Source organism: Dryobates pubescens, chromosome 14, assembly GCF_014839835.1.
Source record: "Dryobates pubescens isolate bDryPub1 chromosome 14, bDryPub1.pri, whole genome shotgun sequence".
Classification (NCBI taxonomy): domain Eukaryota; kingdom Metazoa; phylum Chordata; class Aves; order Piciformes; family Picidae; genus Dryobates; species Dryobates pubescens.
This window is the reverse complement of record NC_071625.1, coordinates 19,139,993-19,161,113: the sequence shown is the minus strand read 5'-3', so window position 1 is coordinate 19,161,113 and position 21,121 is coordinate 19,139,993. Positions and strand designations below refer to the sequence as shown.

Genomic DNA, 21,121 nt, shown 5'->3' with positions numbered 1-21,121 from the left:
ACCTTCACAGAGGTAAATAAAGGTGCTAAGAGGCCCTTTAAGCCAATGAAATGTCTGGCTAGAAAACTGCAAATGAAAAAACTAAAGCTCAGTGCTTTGGCAGGGGGTGATTAACTCAAATATAAGAACTGGGTAGATTTTTGCATCTCTTGATACCTCTGATTAAAAAATAAGAAGCAATTCTGGACATTTAATCTCAAGTAAATTAGGCTCTTCACTGAGCTGTCAATAGCTTGGAATATACAGTATATATGGGCTGTCTGTTTATGACAAAGAGCAAACAAAAGTATCAACTGGAGAGGTCAAATGCTGAACCATTTTTAAGCTGAGAAAGCTGTATTTTTGAGTGTCTCAGCTGAGTAGTGGATGTGTTATTCTTTGTGTTTATCCTATCTTAAAATATTCCTTTGCTTGAATTCAATGTCATATTTATCACTTGTTGTTTTGTGTTGTCATTTTCCATCATTTTACCTTATTGTCAAGGTAAAATTAATAAGAAACCGGAAAGTTAAATGAATTTTGTTCCTGTTCTCCATTCCCAGTTTCTGTTTTGCTGGCTGCCTTCCATTTCTTATTTTGATGTGTTTATCAGATTTTTGGCTGCAACTACCAGCTCAACAGGAACAAAGTTGCAAGGCAGCAAACAAATGTCAGTTTAATTCTTGTAGTTGGTAAATCTTGGCCTATATAGGTGGTTTTTATAGGCCTCTATTTTCTAGGAAGAATTTCTTGACAAAATAATTGGAAACCTAAAAGATTAGAAATCATTTCAGTAAAACCTATTGTTTTTTCACTTAATCCAAAAGAAAATGTGTTGTAACAACCGCTGCTGTAGTGATCTTGGTATAATGTACTGACAGTGAAAATCTAAAGTTGGAAATCCTTTGAGGATTTACTGATTTTCTTGAACTTTATTAATCTGTTTGTACAAAATGAATACAGCAGGGGAAGATGCTTTTCTGTGGACAGCACAAAATTTAGGAAGAAGTGAAAATTGCTACTGATGCTCAGATATTGAATGCTGCTGCATTTGCTGAGTGCTTGGGGAGTAAATGCATCTGTGGTCTCTTACCGCCTCTGATCATCTAGTGTCAGTATTCTGGAAAGCAGACGTTTGAAAGTGAAAGGTTTTAGATATTTACAGACAGGATATTTTCCTGCTGCTTTGGGATAATGATGTTTCTGAAAGATGTAGAAATGGAAGGACTGCTTTTAATGCAGTCATCTTTCCTTTTATGTGTCTCCTTTTGTGTTAACTGATAATGGACAAAAGTTTTTGTTACTGATTCCTTTTAATCTGTGTCCTAATTAACGAGAAGTGGAAGTGAAGTTCCATTCCTCTTATGTATCTGGTCAGCAGCCCACATTCTGCTTCCTGACCTCCTTAACCCTCAGATACTGAGGATCTGATCTTTTTCACGTTGTCTTTTCCTGCTAATAAGCAGAAATGGTGAGCTATATTGTATGTAGTCTTGATTGATAATCTATGGGATAAACCAGTCAAGTAAAATCACCTTTTCCTCTTCTGCCCACCTTCAAACTAATGTTAAATGATACAATTAAAGTAGTAAAATCTACCATGTCTGATTCTTTTATGGACATATATAATGCTTGACTACACCCTATACCTCTCCCTGAATTTGAATGAAACTGATTTTAGTATTCTAGACTTGCCTTCAGACAGTTTCAGTGCAATGTTCTTGGTCCATCTGTACAGCCAGCGGGGTTCAGAACCTGGAGTGTTTTTTCACTTCAGCTGTTTCATGACCACTTCTAGTCTGTGTTTTGTAGGGACAAGGAGTCCTAATTTCAAAGAATAGAGGTGTGTAGCAAATGAGCTTTCTCCCTTCCTTAGAGGTGTTCCCCAAAACGTTTGTGAAGGTGAAGATGTTGCTCAAAAGTGAAACAGTTTCTTATTAATTTGACTTGGTTTCTCCCGCTTGAATCATCATGCATGTGGAGGAACTAACCCACTTCATGTTCAGTTTCACAGCAGGTAAGAAACAGTGACACCTTTAGCTTTAGTTAACACTTGCTGCTTTTCTAGGAATATCCTAATTATATCCTAGGTTGTCTAGTCTGCAAGGTGAAATGTGGCACCTTAGTACTAGACCTTAAGACTGTAAGGGCTACTGTGGTCCAATTTGTCTTGTGTAACAAATTGGTCTTAAAGATTCTTTTCACTTATCATATACCCTTGACCTTTTTATTACACCATGCATCCATGGTCTGGAAAAATGATTAGGCTTTTATTGGCCTACTGTATAAAAGCATACAACAGAAAATTTATCATGTCTTTAAAGCTTACTGCATCTGTTCTTCAGCCATTTTTTCTGCATACACTTGAAGCTTTCCCTGAAGCCTGTTAATACCATGTGAAGCACCTCAGGAATGACCTAAGTGTAGCTGTATAAAATGCTTGTGAGGGAATGAATGACTAGGATTTCTTTGAGCCATATTTTTTGTTATACAAATGTTGATATCATAATACATTATGAAGTATTAATATGACCACACTTTGGAAAGAGCAGAAGTGTGGCATGATGAGTTCCTTGTGGAATACCTACATAGCATTGTAGAAACAGTGATGGTAAAATTTTGAAGATACAGCGTATCTGGGAAGGTTTTTTGAATGCTGTCTCTGTGTTAGAAAACCATTGGTTTAGCAGTAGCTTGCTAATTATTAGAGATCCTTGCACAGTTTTAAATTTTTGTGGATTTTTTTTTTGAGGGGCTTTGTAGACCACTTCAAAATTGTTTAAATTGCAATGCAACCCCTTCCATTCAGACTCATAGTGCTGTCATGGTGTCTTCAGGGGCTCCTCAGGGAACTGGGGCTCTTGGAAAGGAAAGTCAGCTCTGGAGGGACAGCCAGTGTTGGGTGCCACTGATGTTCACTTTTCACAGTAGCTCTTGTAGCTGAATGTTCTGTTTGCATCTTAAAACATAGGCCTCTTCTGAAGCTAATATTTGGTTAACTGAGACTTCAGTGCTTAGAGAATCCCTTTGTATTACTTTTCACACAGCTTCACTAGAAAAAGTTGATGCTCAAGATACAAAAGGTTTAATTGGTAAATGGCCTATTTAAAATTCACATTTGTTGTATCTTTCAGCTTGTCCATCTCATTGGTGTTTGTCTTTCCTGCTCATACCTGGAATATGAAGCCACACCTGGAATACTGTGTCCAGTTTTGGGCTCCCCAGTTCAAGGGATAGGGATCTACTTGAGAAAGTCCAACAGAGGGCTACCAGGATGATTGAGGGACTGGAGCGTGTGCCCTATGAGGAGAGGCTGAGAGCCCTGGGCTTTTTAGTCTGGAGAAGAATGAGATGGGATTTAATAAACATTTATGAGTATCTGAGGGCTGGGTGGGGAGGGGAGGGGACAGGCTCTTCTGTAATAGGACAAGGGATATAAACTACAGCACAGGAGATTTAATCTCAACACGAGGAGGAACTTCTTCACTGTGAGGGTCAGAGCACTGGAACAGGCTCCCCAGAAAGGTTGTGGAGTTTCCTTCTCTGGAGACTTTGAAGACCCATCTGGATGTGTTCCTGTGTGACCTGTGCTAGATTCTATGGTCCTGCTCTGGCAGCGGGGTTGGACTTTATCTCTGGCAGTCCCTTCCAATGCCTAATATCCTGTGACCTCAGTCACAGGCTTAAGCTCAAATACAAACTGAATGATGTGGCTGTAATGGAACTACCTTATCTTCAGACACAGGGTTCCCAAATACAATTTAAATATGGATGGGACCCGACATAGCTTTGGCTTGTGCTATCCTTTTGATGTGTACTTTAACTTGCAAGACTGCTGTCGATCACTCCAAGTTGTGTTACATGAAGCTTTACTGAAATACCTTTCCAGACTTTTCAACATTTAAACTTTTAGATGTTTGCATCATTATCAGCTGATTAAATAGGGAGTGCAGGTAAACTACCATAATGCAATTTATAAATAACCTGTTCATAGATGCACTTACAGAATTAAGACCAGACCTTGTTTAGAACACTAAGAAATAGTTCAGAATTCAATATAAGGTTAATTAAAAATGCTGACGTATATTTCATTATCACATAAGTGGCAAGTAGCGGCCTGTGAGATCAGCTTTATGAAGAACTCTAGGCAAATTATCCTTTTAAAATTAATGCCCCAGTAGAGGAAAATAGATGTGATTTGGTTTTTTAACTGGCAGATCATGTTTTCTTTACACTTCAATAGTATGCTGAGCATTATGCTAGCATAATGTATTTTCTGCCTCTGAGTAGCTTGTAGGTCCTAAAGGTACTAATCCCTTATTTTTGTTAATGAGCTTGAAACAATGACCAAGGTTTTCAATTACTGGTTGTCTAGGCTAGAAGGCTACCTGCTGTGGTGGCTTGCATGAAGATGATGCTGAAAAGTTAGTTGTGCTGGTTTAACCCAGGTTGCTCTCACAAGCCCTCCTCCTCCCACACAGATGGAAGGGAAATCAATGAAAAAAGCCCCTCCGGGTTGAGATGAAGAGTTTACTGGAAATATGCTATTTGCAGAAAAAGCACAGCAAAAAGTGACTTCCCTCCCTCTGCGCCATTCATAATTAACTAGCCTTGGGCCACATCTCCAGGTGATTTTTTGGAGAGACCTGTGTTGGGGTGGACAAAAACTGGACCATTAATTGTGTAGAATTACATCTAAGCCAAGTGGCTAGTAGAATGACCATATCATAATATGCCAGTAACCAGCACAACAAGGTAGCTTTAAGCCATTTGAGATGATGAACACCACAACACAGAGGATGTCAATTACAAGTTCACATTGGCTGCAGCCGCCCCTGAAAAGCAAATGCATCCACATAGTGATTACACCACAGGGGGAAAAAAAAAAAAAAAAGAAAGTATATAAAACTCTCTTAACAAGCCTCAAGCCTTGATTGACTCTTTTAATTATCTCACCTATTCTTATCTCAACTATTTTGTGTCCTGCCAAAAATGACTCTTGGTTAAGGCAGCTGCTTTTGAGCCCTGTATTGGGTGCCAAATATGGACTGTACTGGTTTAACACAGCTGGCTTTCATAAGTCTCCTCCCTCCCCTCACACAGGCAGAAGACAAAGTAATGCAAAAATACTCTGGGTTGAGAGAGATTTTACCGCAAGTGATAAACTCTGCAGTTATCTTCCCTTATTTGCAGAAAAATGTGGCAAAAAAAGCAAAAGTGGCAGAAACAAGCAATAAAAATGTTCTTCCTCCTTTTCCCCCAAGCATGAAGCAACCAGCCCCGTGGAAAAGGCCAACACCCCAAACCCTGGAAACCAGAAGCAGCAACCACATCAGGAAGCCTCTTACCTTGCAACCTAAACTTACAGCCCCATGGTACTTTACTCCAGCCAGCACTTTCATTTTGAAGCAGGCATGATGGCAATGTGGTATTGAGTATCAGCAGCAGATTGAGCTCAAGCCATGACACTAGTCTATCCACTGACTGCAGTACTCTGCTTGGTCTTTTTGCAGGGGAAAACTGAAATGCATAGAAAAAGGAAGCAAGTGCCTTTTTAATTTTTTTCTCACTTAGATGAAGTAGGATGTAAAACCATAGATTTCATTCTGTACAGTCTTTTCAGAATCCTTTTCTTCATGTTATTATATTGGAGTAATACCTGGCTAGAGCTCAAACAAATAGCTTATAGTGAGTTCCCCCCCCCCCCCCTTTGGAAGTAATTACTCATTATTTGTAAGTCAGTGCAAGTTATGCTAATCGTGTAGGTATGTCTTGGCAGAAATTGTGTGGATTTTTAGGTACCTCATTTTGGAAGGTTTTGGTGCTGTTATCAAAGCTGAGCTTTGAAGCTTTTCTGCAGAGTCGGCTGAAGAGATGAGTGCACAGCATACAAAAAGCAAACATAGTCCTTATATTCAGATGTGGTACCTTTGCATGGCTATGCATACTTGTCAGTAATGGATGTCAAGCTGTGTTATAATAAAGCAAATGTTAAAGCATTATTTCTCCTTCCTTTATTGATGACTAATTAGCTCATCAAGCTATATCAATTATAGTCAATCAGATTTTAGTAATAAACACTTTTTCCACTTCACCTTACTGTATTTCATCCTCAAGACACCTATTCTGACATGGGAGGAATTTGTACATGTAACTAATTGAATGCAGTTTCACACTAGGACATAAAATGAAGAAATAAGAGCAGATGGCCCCTTCAGAAAAATACATTAAAGAGAATAGATGATCCTGGCTGGCTACATAGTTAATCCCTTACTTCTTGCCAAGAGGTATTGATAATAGATATTATGCAGGGGTAAAATAAAAGCTGTATGAATTTAGTGGAGGAAAAGCTTTTCTTCATTCCAGTTTTTTGATAGTCTAGTCTTATGCTTGTATTTTTAAGGCACAGCTATAGTGCTCTAAAATCAGTGAAGCAAGAGGGGAAAGTGAGATTTGACACTAATATACACATGAACAATTCTTTATGAAGACTTATTCATGGGATCATAAGTACTCATAATGTCTGTTTGGTACTTTGTTCTTCCAAAATATGCTTTATTGGTTTGCTTCTCTCAAGTAGCAAGAAATGATGCAACAATCTACCATATTAAGCAGTTACTGCCATTACAACTGTCCTTTATCCACTGAGCACCCAGACTATGAATTTCTTAGGCATCTGCATATTTTTTTTTCTTCAATGCATTCCCTTTGTCCTCTGTCACATCTTGTAACTTTTCTCTGTACCTTCGAAAAGTGGAGTATCAAAATTTCCATTTGTGTACAGAAGCAATTCAAACATCACTGAATGAAAAAGTAATGGTATCTCTGGTTCTTGGGTTTGGCACTTACCCTTTCTTAATAGACGTGATGAAGGAGCAGAAACTTGAGTATAAGAAATTCATAGAATCAATAAGGTTGGAAAAGACCTCAAAGATCATCAAGTCTAACCTGTCACCCAAAACCTCATGACTACTAGACCATGGCACCAAGTGCCACATCCAGTCCCCTCTTGAACACCTCCAGGGACAGTGACTCCAGCACCTCCCTGGGCAGCACATTCCAATGGCTAACAACTCTCTCTGTGAAAAACTTTCTCCTCACCTTGTGCCTAAACTTCCCTGGTGCAGTTTGAGACTTGTTCCTCTTGTTCTGGTGCTGATTGCTTGGGAGAAGACACCAAAAGTATGAAGGCAAGTCGGGGACAGGCAGGGTAAGTGTCTGTGGTTAGTAGCAGCTGCATTTTCCCAACACTGATGGTATCAGTGTAACCAGTTCAATTTTGATTTTGCTGTCTTACCTTGAAAGTAGATGTATCTCCCTGGCTGGAATTTTTTGCATTGTGCCTAAAGATGTCAGCTGCCTTGTGCATGTGGTTGATTTTTCAGATTTTACCAGGAATAGAGGTACAGAAGCATTAAATACAGGAATTGCTCCAATAAGAAAATTCCTAACTTGCACACACACACAGAGTCATCACTGGGAATAAGTTGTAGTGTTCAGTAAAAGCTGGGACTTTCAAATTAGCTGGACTAAAACTAAACTAGTAATATTTCTAAAATAAATTCATCACATAACTACACAAGATAATGTGACTTACAGAGGCATTCTATTTTCCATCTCCATATAAGCACTCGATTTTAGGCTGTCTTCAAAACAAATTAAAAGATAAATGAATTTGCTGTATCTTGACTGCTGAGTAGTTGCACAGAATGTCATGCAGGTATTCTCTTTCTACAGCTATAAAATAACCGTGTCTGTTGGAAATAAACATGACCTTGGGCTTTCAAAAATGTTTTCTACTGAAAGATCCTTTCTTATAAACAAATTTACTGATCTGAAATAGATGACTTACTCTGAAGGAACTGTTTCATTACATTCAAACTAACTATGAAGACATTTTCTTTAGATAAAAAAAAATTATAATTCAGAGCTGTTTCCTATGGCAAATAAAAATCATACCATTAATGCTACTAAAACTGTAGTATATTTTAAACTTTATCCACAAGGTGTTTTTCAGAAAAGTTTACTGTCATAAGTTGGTTGTTACTTCAGATTGCTTTCCTTGGTGAAGGCGCTACATGGCTAATAAGTACATGACCCGACAGAGAGCAGGCTTACTACAGATTTAGATCTCACTTCTGTCCTGGAGAAACTGGTCTGTTTGCAGAGATGATAGTTCTTCCCTTGAGAGTTACAGCTGGAATGAGTCCATAAATTGGACTTTCAAGGGAGGTGGTGGAGTCGCCGTCCCTGGAGGTGTTCAAGGGGAGATTGGACGTGGCACTTGGTGCCATGGTCTAGTTGTGAGGTCTGTTGGGACAGGTTGGACTTGATGATCCTTGGGGTCTCTTCCAACCTTTGTGATACTGTGATACTGTGAAGTGTGGTCTTGGTCTAAAATTCCAAGATGTGATTCATGAGAAAATTGAACAGAATACTATTTGGAGACGTTTGAATGTGGTAGCAGCTTGCGTTGTGGATCTTCATACACAGAGAAGATCATGGATTCATCTGCTATTGAGCATGAGGAAGGGATAGTAATTTGTTATCCCCCTGCTAGTTAAAAATTAACTTGGATGCTAAGAGTTTTTAACATGAATTTGTTGAAGCTCATACATAAGATTTCCACATGAATTTTTAAGCTGCACTTTCCCATAGGACAGTAGATGTACAAGCTGCCTTTGTATGTTTTTCCTGCCAAGCTATATTACTGCAGCCAAGGGCTGTAATGGATGACAAATAATAAAAGTACTGCTTACAATAATTGTATCAAAAGTAGCTTTTATCTGCTGGCAGCAGGAGTAGTGGCCTTCTGAAGGATTAGGGATGTGTGGATGTAATCCAGAATGGTGTGCTGGAATTAATCCCTTTCCTCCATCATCCACCAACTGACCTCCATAGATTTGTTTCATATTTGTGTGGACCAGAATATACAAATGCTTTAGGCTTTTTGGGCTGTCCCATTTTCCATAAGTATTCTGAAAGTATTTTTCAAATTCCTGACATATATATTTGGTTTGTGGATTAAAACAACCCACCTACACTATTATGTTCCTTCATTCACCTGTGGTTTCATGTTTTCTGTGTAAGTTTACCTTTTCACACAGCTTACTTGTACACTGATTTCGTGTTTTAGTAAAAGTTGCAGACATGAAGTCTTGGCAATCTGAGCAATTTAAATGTGAAATATGCAAATTCAGAGCTGCAGGTTGTATCCTTTTTTTTTTTCAAGTGAGATTTGAATTATGCTTTTCCTTGTCAAAGGAATCACAGAAAATTTGAGTAGTGCTATGTACATAGTAAGGAAGAAAGGATATAGACCCTTCTTGATGGCTCAACAAGATGACAAGATAAATCTAGTGTAAGGGCCACTTGATCATGTTCATACATATAAATGAAAAAGATGGAACAGTTTTTTCTAAGGGCTCTTGATACAAAATATTAACTTCATTTCATTTAAGCTCTATGCCTCAAGTAGTATAAGGCAATCTATATGTGGGATCCCTTTCTGAAGTACTCATGCCTTTATATTTGAAATCTGTATCCAAAGCAGCTTTATACTACCAAAACCTTGCTTGCACATGTTGCTCTTCTGAGGGAATTATTGTAGGCTTATGTTTAAAACTGCGTAAGCAGTGTCTTCTAAACATAAAGATCACTTAATACTAACTGTTCCATTTGTTCTTAACATACCATCTAAATAGTTTAGAGGTCTTCCAGAGCTTTGCCTTTGGGGGTCATGAGCTGCTTGTGCTGTCATATGGAAACAGAAAATAGTACTTGTGGAAAGGGAATCATATTATTTATAGGCTATCATGCAGTAGATGCAAGTAGGTAAAAACAAACCAGTGGGAGCCTTTTCACGCACCTACTTGTAGGAAGGATCAAAAGGTGCCTGAGGCTGTAACAAACCTCTGATAGTCAGGTCTTCTGCTCAAAGCAGAGCAAAAGCCAGTAGTCTTGCCAATAATCAGGCAACAAGTTTAGGTCTTCCTGAAGCAGGTTGGAATGTGGCAGTCAAGCATTTTTGTCATGATAAGATACAGCATCCAAGTTTGAAGTACTTGAGTGTAGGACACTGGGTTCTGTTCTTCTACAAGTATGTTTAAGCTGCCCTTGGATTTTTTATTTTTAAGCTGCGGAACAAATGAAGTGACGTTTTTGCAGTTGCTGGGTTCCTGACCTTGCTAATGTGGAAACATTCATGTTTAAAGAAAGCAGTCAACAGCAGGTAAATCATATAGGAAATTTTAGCACTTTGTTGTAAGTTCACAGACGGTTTTGAAGAGATAAATAGTAATTTTCAGTGAAGTAGGGTGGGTATGTGGGACTGGAGCCTATATTTACATCTTTTATTTGTTCTGAGCAAGACTGACTGAACATCTGTTCATATCTTACGTGACTTCTGGCAATTTTTTATTGCGGTACTTCCTACTATATTGCTAATATTAATCAGCTGAAACAGATTTTAGTGGAGTCATTTTTGATGTGAAGGTAATAGGTGCTCAATTAGTTTTGAATTGCTTAAATAAAAAGGCCTATTCAAAATATTTGTCGTATTGGTAACTGAAATGTATTTTCAGATCAGTGCAGACAGTAGTACTTAGACTGTAAAATAGAACTTACAATGCCTGTGAATGCAATTTAAATAAAGATTGGTTTGAGTCCTTCAACAGGGATATTATTAATTTGAGTGTGCTGAATGTTGTAGGCATCATTCTAGCATGAACCACTCATTTTATTGTAAATTCAAATTAGATTCATTGTCAGCAGCTTCTGCAAAATTAAGGTGGCATGTGAGAGACAGTTATTCTGAATTCAGTTATTGCAAAACTGTGGATTCATTGAAACAAATTTTTGTTTCTTATGAACAGTTCATGTATTAATGTACAGTTAATGTATTGCTTTTTATACCACTTCAGAATTGGGACCTGCTGTGGAGGCTAAATCTGATTTACAAGGGCTTGTTCTTAAACTATCAAATTGAGGGCTGAGGAGGATAAGGTGGAGTTTTCTGAAGTTCATAGAGCAGCAGGGATAGGTTCAATATAGCAGCTGCATTAAACTGAAAAATTAGTTGCATTTTTGGTTCAGGTCTTTTAGACCCGTTCAAGATGGATCTCACAGTCATTCCGCGTATGTTCAACTCCTTTACTTTACATTTTTTCAGGCTATTTTTTGTTTGTTTTGATTACTTTAGTTCTCTAATTTGCCTTCTTTCATGGAGATGCACTAATGAGTATTTGTTTTTGAAATATCTTGTGGGTGGAAGAAGGGATATTTGTCCAAGCATTTACTACATCAGAAAATCAGTTGCTCCTCTTAAATGTGGTGGGCTTTTTTCAGAGAGCTGGGATGCTATGTACAATTCAAGCTGAGGAATTGTGCAGTTTTTTTGTGAATATGTACATGGATAAACTGTTTAAACTAGACAATGCATAACATCTCTCAAGATACTTAAAAACAGGAATCTAAATTTGTCTTCTGTTTAGTGCAAAAATTGGGGAGTCATCCATCTTTGTATTAATCAGGAAGCCTGGCATAGTGATTAGTAGGTCTCTTATAGGCTGTTTTCAGGAGCTCTGTGGTATTTTTTTAAGAAAGCTTTTTTAAATTCATTAAAGCCTTAGTGTGGGGATTCTAGTTCAAATTAATGTTGTGCAGTACTATTTTCAGCTGAAAAGACAAGAAATATTTGCTGGAGAGGTACAATCCCAGATAACTTTTAATCACCCTGCTAGTAGGGCAGGGAATAACGGAGTGAAGTATAAGAGATGCATCATCTGAAGCACAGCTGGGGATTTTACTATGGCAATAATGAAATTAAGCTCTTCAGTAACATCAAAATGAGAGCTATTGTTGGATTTGTCATCCTGTGCTCCTGCACTTTGTATTTACCACAAGAAGCCATGGAATGGCTGTGAGCTTTGTATCACCATCCAGCAGAGCAGACTTTTAATGACTTGGCTTCACAGTGGAAGTTCTAACTGCCAGTATTTTTGGAATATGTGTGTTTGAGAAAACAGAACTGTGACCATTTGAGGCTGTGCCTTTAAGAAACAGACAGTGCGGGGGCACTCTGGCTGAATGTTTTGGTACCAGAATGAAAACACTCTGATACTCTAAACGAATTTCATTGGTAGATGGGCAGAATGCAACTTTAAGTTTTAGGGCAGTTGGAATTTTTTCTCTGTTTGGGTTTCAGCCTGTTCTGCCTGCCTGCTTCTCAGCAAACTATCTGGAGCTGACCTTGAGATAAGCAAAACTAATCCTGCATGTGCTTTTGAAGCTTAATAACAATTCTTTTCCTTAATAACTTGCCTTTCTTTCTCTCTCTAGCCCCTTTTTGGGACAAAAGGGAGGTTGGGGAGGGGATAGAGGGGGTTACAGGGAGGGAAACCCTCCTCTCGAGGAGGGAATTTTGTTGGGTTATTTTTCTTTGCTGTATATATATATATATATATAGTAAATACCTGTATATATTGTGTTATATATAACCTGATTTCTATATATGCTTGTAAATGTAGCTTTGCTCCTCTGACTGAGTTTAGCTGTGGTTTCTTACTCTGTGGGGGAGGGAGAGCTAGGCCCTCTCTCAACCTACCACAAGAACCAAGATTGTCCATGATTTTTTCCTCATTAAGGAAAAGTATTTATGTTCTGAAATTCTGCTGTGACTGACTTGGAGTCTCTCTCTTCCTCTGGATACTTGGCTTTTATCAAGCTTGAGGTGTGTTCCTTAAAAGAAATATTGTTTGAAGGCAAACTAATATGCCAAAGTCTGTTCACGTTTGGTGGTGGTTTTGGTGTGTAGTAGTTTTGGTTTGGTATTTTTGGTGGGGTGGTTTGGTTTTTGGTTGGGTGGTGGGGTTTTTTTTTTTTGGCTGCTGTTGTTCGTGGTGTGTTTTGTTTGTTTGTTTTTAGTAGTAGCATTTTTATTTTCTCTAATGTGCAACCATATGGAACTATATGTAGCTCAATGTTGTATGTTCAGCAATGGTCAGTAGTATTGATTTGATTGGTTTTTAATTATTTTTTTCTTCAAGAAATAAAGGATAGAGAAGGTATATAAAGATACTTCCACAGCCTTCACTTTAAGAGCCTGAAGATGGTGTTTTCTTTCAAAAGTCTGCTGAAGTCTTGAGAATTTACTTGACAATTTACTGAAGTGCTTCTGTTATCAGGCATACTTCAGTAGTTACATAACAAACCTGTTTGTAACAACTTTGTTTGGTTGGCTTGATCTCAATTTTGATGCATTAGCTATGAGCTAATATAACAAGAATTGTCCAAATAAAGCAAAATACACAGCTGCTGCTGCTGTGTAGTATTAGTAATTTCCAAAACCACTTCAGTGTATTTCAGTCAGGTGTTAAGGGTATTTAGAAAAGGTAATGTTGTTCTTACAATATTTCCACTTTAAGAATTAATGTGGAAACTATTTCTAGTGAAATTGCAGTTCAGCTCTGTCAGACCGTTTTCTGATCATTTGTATGCCCTAGATTTTGAGCCTTGAATTCCTCACTTGTTTTTCCATCTGAAGTAGAAAAACATTGCATGAGATTATTTGGATCGGGTGGAGTGTCTGATATCAAAGACTTCTCAATGTAAGAAGAAATAGTAGAATATTTCTTAAGGATTTGTGGACAAATTCACCTGGTTCCTGTTTTCTCCTGATCTTGTGTTTTGGAAACATTGTATTAAGGACAAATGTGATACGTATTCGCTTACTTTGAGTTTGGCATTTGATCTTAACGTTGATTGTATTGATTTACTACAGCTGAATATACAAGAACACTTTGTTCTACATGAAACACAAGTTTTTCTTTTCAATTGGCTTAGCAGAGTCCTGGATTGTAGTTCTGCAACAGGAAGATTAATTCTACCTAAAGATTAAAGTGAAACAATTCTACTTTGTCATTATCTGATGTATCTAGAAACATGATTCATTGAATTAACTGAGGAGCAATCATTGCTTAGATCTCTCTGCTATGATTAAATGTAAAGGAAAAAAAAAATCCTTGCAGTTATTACTTCAGTTAAATTCCTGGACTGTTGCATTAGCTTCATCCTTAGTCTGAGAACATGGGATTTTAATCTCTAGCATTATGGGAAGCTTTAATCACATGTTTATTTACTATTTCTGATCTAGGAAATGTCATTGCTTCATATAGCTAAGCAGTACAGATGTAATCTAAGGATTAGGAAAAGGCAAATCTTCCTATCCATTTGACCTTGAAAATCTGATTGGATTTTCTGTGTGATCTGGCATGATTTTCCCTAATTATCTAAAGCTTGATGTACATGAGTGGTAGGTATTGGGAGAGCTGTACAGATATGGATAAAATTCAAATGCCTTTTTTTGGTATTAATTTTAGATTTGAGTGCAAATAAATTCAAAGGGAAAAAACCCAACCAACAAAACAAAACCAGAAAAATTAGATAACATGTGGTCTCCAAGATGAATGTTTAGTAATTCAGTGGCCTTCACTGTTTATTCAAAATGAAATCTTATGGAAGTGAATAGATATAAGGTCTTAAGTCAGTAAAAAAATCTTTTACTTTGAACTGCTGGAGCAATGGGCTATGGCTGTTTATTAGAATCAAAATAAATAATTTGCCTTGAAAACAAAGGGGGAAAATGGTGATCCATTGAAGTAGGAAAAATGGGAGTAGGGAAAATCTCCAGAGTAATGAATAGATTATTTTTTTTCAACATTTCCTTCATCTGCTTCAAGCTGAGTGATTAGTACAGCAAGAATATTCTTTCTATGACTTTTTGGGGTTTTTTAACTAAATCCAAATACTATAGAATTAGAGTGTATCTAGCATTAATGGAGTTGTTGCAATCAGCTTCATCAAATACTGGATTCAAGTAACTTACGTAAGCTAGAATAGTTAGGAAATTCAAATAAGAGTGTGATCATCTCTCAAGGAATTTCTGCAGCTGGCTTGTATGGAGAAAGTTACTGAGATTGTTAGAATTCCTCTCTTAGATCTACAAATACACTTTAGCCTTGACAAGTCCATTTGGGACATCTGAATGTTTCTGAAACAAACCTGACTTTTAAATGTAATATTTCCTGTCATTTTCTAAGAAGGTCCTTAAACCACTCTTCATCCTTTAACTTGGAGGGGAGTTCTAATTCAGAATGTCTAACTCTTTCTGGAAATAAAATTTTTATTAAGTCTGTAGATGAGTGAAAAGATTGCAGTTGTGTACAATAGTATATGACTCAAAAGGAGAAAGCACTTTTTTAGCTTTACTAGTTCACAAAAACATGGGGGGCTTCAGTGTTAAAGGCACTTTCATTCTGTAAGTTTAGATAAGATTACTTCAGGAAGAAGACCCTCACTGTCACAGTGAAGGTCTGAAAGTAATTATTGATGCTGAAAACTTATAAAGGTCTTGTGTCGGTCTACCAGGACTCTTTTGTGTGTACTGATTGGTTCCAAAATACTGCAGCACTGTGCTAATTTAATGTTTAATTTTGAGTGGAGTTGAACTGTGCTGTTCTGACTTTCCTCAACAAATTCTAGTCCTAAGTGTTGAAGTCAGTTCCAAATTAAGTCAGAATTTGATGTAATTATGTTTGCTTTATAATACAAAGGGGTTTAATAGTTGGACTTGATCTTGGAGGTTTTCATTAGTTTTAATATTTGGTGTTTCACTGTGCAAAATGTTGTTAAAAACCAGTATACATTGATCAGTTTTGAGCTTTGAGTATTTATACTGTCAATACTGTATGCCAACAACAGCATTAAAAATCAGTGTTATATTTGTTTTTCACTTGTCAAGCATACAACCTCAAGTATCTAGGCTTGTTATCCAGGAGAAGTCAAAGAGCTTTATCACAGCTGTCCTTCTATTGGTAAGCAGTGCTACTATTAAAAGTAGCTTGCATTCAAGAGATGTGATAGTACTGCACTCATATCTGAATGTAACATTCAGAAACCTTGGCTTCTAGAAAATACCAGTCATCTGCTTTCTGAGTGGGAGCCTCATGCCCTGTAAATTTTCAGTCTTAAGAATTTCAGTGTAACTTCACATCTATTAAATTGCTTGTAATTCTCTACTCCATAAAGTAGTATCTGCAAAAAAGCAAGTGAATTCCATTTTTACCTGGATTCAGCTCTGAAGATGTTCCTCAGTAGTTGCCAGCCTGTGTGCTGAGTTCTTTCTGAGTGTGTGCTGAGGAAGGTTGTTCTGAAGGGGCTCCTCCAGAGTGCTTACCTTACTAAGATCTATATGATTAAATAAAAAATAAATTCTTAGAAACTTAACCAAGAAGAAGAGAAAGCATAGCTGAGGAGGCTCTTTGTTCAAGAGAGATTCAAGTAATCTGAGGCTAGTTTGGCTTTCTTTGGTCACTGAAGACTAACTTGAAAAAATGCAGTTGTATTTATTTCCTGTTCACTGTTAGTGAGGTGAAAACTTGCATGGAAGTTTGGAGTGTCCATTATTGGGAAAGATGTTAACATCTTTATTTCTGTGCTAAATGGGAACAGACGAGGACTCATTAAAGCTGCTAATGATGCATGGATTTTTTTAGTTGTAAGAAATGTGTTGTTTTACTACTTACTCTGTTTGGATGTAATTTCAAATTAAACTGTCTTTTAAAGTGTACCTCAAGGATGCTTTCTGTATTTTTTTCATTCCTTTCCTTGCACTCAAAAGTTTTTCTCAATGTCTCTTGTTGGCATAAGATCGCATTCCCACTAATACTTCAAAGTCTTGATAAATGTCATTCACTCTTACTGGATGAGTAGAAGGGTGTTTCTTCATGTGAATAGCTAACAGGATACTTGAAGATGATTGTAGAGAACAAGTTCTAGTTGTCCATAGAAGAACTTCTGTTGTACTTCTGAAATTGATTGGATTTTGGTATGTTCTGTGCCAACACGTTTATCACAGCAACCCACAGCATGCTGGACCCAATCCAGCTGTGATTTCAAGCAGTGCTTCATTTTAGTTGTCTTGTATGCTCTTCATATTTCCCCACCAATGAAATGAATTCTGCAGTTTTTCATTTGTGTACTGGAGAGACAATACTTGGATTTGTAATCAAGAATCAATTCAGTATGTATCTGTAGAATGAGTAGTCATACAGCCTCAATTTCAATTTCTAAATCTCATTCCTGGTTGTCATTGGTGTAACACTAGTCTCACATTTTTGGGTGTGACCTGTTTCAATTACATTTCTGAAATTTTGAAAGATTGATTTGGTGTTTACTTTTAAGTGCATTTGTAGACAACCACCATTAAAGCTGTGTACTTTGTTTATAGTGTAGGGAATGAAATAGTCAAGCATTAAACTATGTTGTAAGGGTTTGTTTTTGTTTTTTTTAATTTGAAAATGAAAAAAATGTATCTTAAGAATTGTTATTATTACTTGAGCCAACTCAAATGTGTCCTAAGTGTTGCTTGAGTTAGAAACTGGTTTTTAAAATACTTTGTATTGGGTTTGGCTAAGCTGATATGAACAAGACTATTCAAAAAGCCCAAAAAGTCAAAATGTGGTTTTCTTTGACCTGTATAACCAAATATATGCATTTGTTACACAAATACACCATACAATATTAGTTCTAAAGTTTTTAATTTATACTGACTTTGAAGAGTCTCAGAATTTAGATTGTGTTAAACTGAGGAAATAATTAAATTTTTTTTCCCTTTAACAGAAATTGAAAAATTCCAAAAAGGGGAAGGGAAGGAAGAAGAAAAGTATATTGATGTAGTCATCAATAAAAATATGAAACTGGGGCAAAAAGTTTTGATTCCAGTAAAACAGTTCCCCAAGGTAAGTCCAATTTTCATACTTGATAAACCTTAATGACTTACAAAAATTCCGCTAATAACTGGATGGTTTTTAGCAGCTACCTTTAAAACTATTCACAGTCTCTACTGTTGCTGTTCTGCAGTGTGGGCTGTAGAAGTTCTAAGGTAGGAATGATTTGTACTGGAATAAATGTTAAGAAAGTGCTGGCTGCAAAATATGCTGAGAAGAAATGACGAGTCATATTTTCAGGATAGTGGGATCCTCTTTGTAGTGTCAAAAGGAATGAAATATACTGAAGAGCACCTCTCCTGTGAGGACTGGCTGAGAGTTGGGGCTGTTTAATGTAAAGAAGAGAGACCTCTGAGGAGACCTTATAGTGCATTCTAGGACTTAAAGGCAACCCACTGAAGTAGTGGGTAGTGACACTCCATCAGGGATGTGACAGGATAAGAGGTAATGGTTTTAAACACAAAGAGGCTTGATTGAGGTGTTAGGAAGAAATTCTTCACTGTGAGGGTGATGGGACACTGAAACAGGTTGCCCAGAGACTGTGGATGCCCCATGCCTGGAAGTGGTCAAGGCCATACTGGATGGGGTTTGGAGCAAACTGGTCTAGAGGAAGGTGTCCCTGCCCATGGAAGATGGGTGGGAACTAGATGCCCTTTGAAGTCCCTTCCAGCCCAAACCATTCTGTCATTCTAAACCACAGGCAGTCATGGCTGTTTAGTATCATTTGTTTACTGGAATCAGGCTTGTGAGTTTATTTTTGGGATGAAATAAACTTAAATATGTTGTATGAAGTAACATAGCTTTAGTGTGGCAAACTGAGAGCTTTATTCTGATATATACTGTAGTCTGCACTTGAGTGATGTGAGTTTTGAATGCATGTACACAGGATAACTGTTTGCATCCTGATGATTGCTCTGAAGGATATTCCTCTTGTTAGATGTGTTCAGAGGAGGGATCAAATTAGGGATGTTTTGTCAAGTCTTTTGGAGTATATGCTGCAGTCACCTTGGTTTCACTGAGCTGTATTCAGAGCACCTGCATTGTATGTTTAGATTATGTAGAGTTTAAGCTGAAAGTATTGTGTGGTGCTTATAAGACCTGCAGTGATGCTTCATGTAAATGCTTTATGCCTTTGTGTTCTCCTCTGTGTATATGTGTTAGTATTAATGCAAAGATGTCATTTGTAGAAGGTGCCAGGTTCCTCAGAAAATGGTTAAAAGATTTGGTTCCAATTTATGATCAATTATCTCCTCCCTACTGATCAGGATTGGTAAAAAATGTTTCAAAAGAGAGAAACTTAAGACTTAAATATAGCTGAAATCTGCAAATCTCTTCTGCATGCAAATGTTGAATTTGGAACAGTTCTTACAGCAAGCTGGCATCTTTCTGCTGTGTGTGCCTTCAGTTCACACTCATACTGTTAGCTATTGTGCACAAACCTGAGCAAAAGGGTAAGTCTGGTCTTTGGGGAGATCTAGTCTTTTTGGTGTTAGTGCACTGAGAATCTGATTTTTGAAGATGACCCAGTCACTACAGTAACTTATTTCTCAAACTGGCATTAGAGTACCACTTTGGGTTGCATCTGACAAGCCTATGTATCTACCAAGTGATCAGAAAAAACTGTTTCTTTAAACTTCATGAATAAAGTAGTGCTTCCCGAAATAAATGAGACATATGCTCTAGCCCACCACTATACTACCCCCATTCAGACAGTTTACTAGACCTGACATGAGATTTACTAAATTTCCTTTAAGCATTTAATAGCCCTTTCCCTGTTTAAAACGTGTAACTCTGACTCCTTGAATAAATCATAATATTCTCAACACAGGTCAGGCAGTCCTAGCTCTGATCTGATCAGCCTAGCATTGTACTGCCTAGTCATATTACCTGTTCTGTCAGATATATTCTCATGGGCTCATAGCTAAGTCCTGTGCAAATTCAGCCTCGTTGCTTTTGACAGCCCTGGAAGGTGACAGGTTAACTGCAGCAGAAAGGTATTCAACTGAAGGTCAGAGCAGTTGGATTTCTGTTGGAAAAGAATCTGGTAGACCTCAGATTCAAAAGTAGATTTTTCTTTTTTTATAACAACTTTCCTCTGTGTGAAAAAAAAACAACTTACGAGTTTCTGATCTTGTGCTTGGTGTGCAAACAGTTGCATCTCTGTGGTGATGTGCTTAACTTGCTGTGGTGGGTTGAAATTTCCCCCCAGCATTAACTTTGCGAGACCAACTCAGTTAGAAGCAAAATGGAAGCTGTATTTACAAACAAAAACTATATTCTACAATGGTATACAATGAATATGTACAAAATATACAGTATTTACAATATTATACAGGTATTTACAATTAGCAAACAACACAAAAAACCCTTGTCAGAGACCAGGGAAGCCATTCCACTGGCCCCCTTCCCCCTGTCCCACAAGAGAGAAAGAGGATGAGAGAGAAAGCAGTGGGGTTAGACTTAACAAAACAATTCAGCCAAGGTCAGCTGACAAGGAGGTTAATCTCTCCTGTGCAAAGCAAAGCAGAGAAATCAGAAAAGTAGAAAGAATTGTTTAGGTACAGCATGTTTTATGAGAGATATTTATCCAATTTGCTTAGAATAATCTTTAGTTTTCCTTTTTACACCTGTGACCGTTTGAGGCTGTGCCTTTAAGGAAGGGGCACACTGGCTAAATGTTTATAAAATATTTTCTATTCTAAATGAATTTCATTGGCTAATTAAGGGGGGAGGTGAGATTGGACCCAGCGTGGCTGGGACTTTCTCTCAGTCTTCCTTTATCCGCTCTCCCTTTCGGCTGGACTTCTGGGCTTCTGGCCAACTAATAGATAAGAGATACTAACTCCTGTACAAGGCCTCTCTTTCTTTCCTCCCCTGCTAACCGCCTCTCTTTCTTTCCTCCCCTCCTACCGCCCTTTTTCTACCTCTTTGGGGGGAGAAGGGAGGTAGGGGGGTGAAGGGGAACAGGGGGAAGCCCCCTCTGTTGGGGGTCTGGTTTCTGGTTGAGTTCATTTGCTGTATATTCCTGTATATATTGTAAAATACCTGTATTTGTGGTGTTACATATAATCTGCTTCCTATACATGCTTGTAAATATATGTGTCTGCTTTTTCTCTGACTGAGTTTTAGCCGTGGTTTCTTTCTCAGTGGGGGAGGGAAAGCGGAGGCTTTCCTTTCAACCCACCACAACACCCAATAGTGATTTATTCATATTTTTCTACTTTTCTGTAACTAAATTTTAAAGGCATAGCCTAAAACCACCACACTTGCCTCCTGCTTAACAGCTCTTGGTTGCTTCTGCAGTGCTATAGATTTATATCTTTTATCTGAGACCTTTTGCTTTACTCAGACCTTGG

At 37.6% G+C, this 21,121-nt stretch overlaps 1 protein-coding gene across 3 annotated transcripts in view; it reads left to right on the top strand.

Annotated features, from left to right (window-relative positions):
- The window catches only part of KHDRBS3 (KH RNA binding domain containing, signal transduction associated 3), an 85,444-nt gene that overhangs the window by 6,729 nt on the left and 57,594 nt on the right, over positions 1-21,121 (top strand). For all 3 annotated transcript variants that reach the window (XR_008462600.1, XM_054167457.1, XM_054167456.1), the window contains exon 2: positions 17,659-17,777. Coding sequence is in view for 2 of the 3 variants with exons in the window: in XM_054167457.1 (XP_054023432.1) it covers positions 17,659-17,777 (119 nt within the window). In the remaining variant the exon portion in view is untranslated. The remainder of the gene's footprint in view (positions 1-17,658; positions 17,778-21,121) is intronic.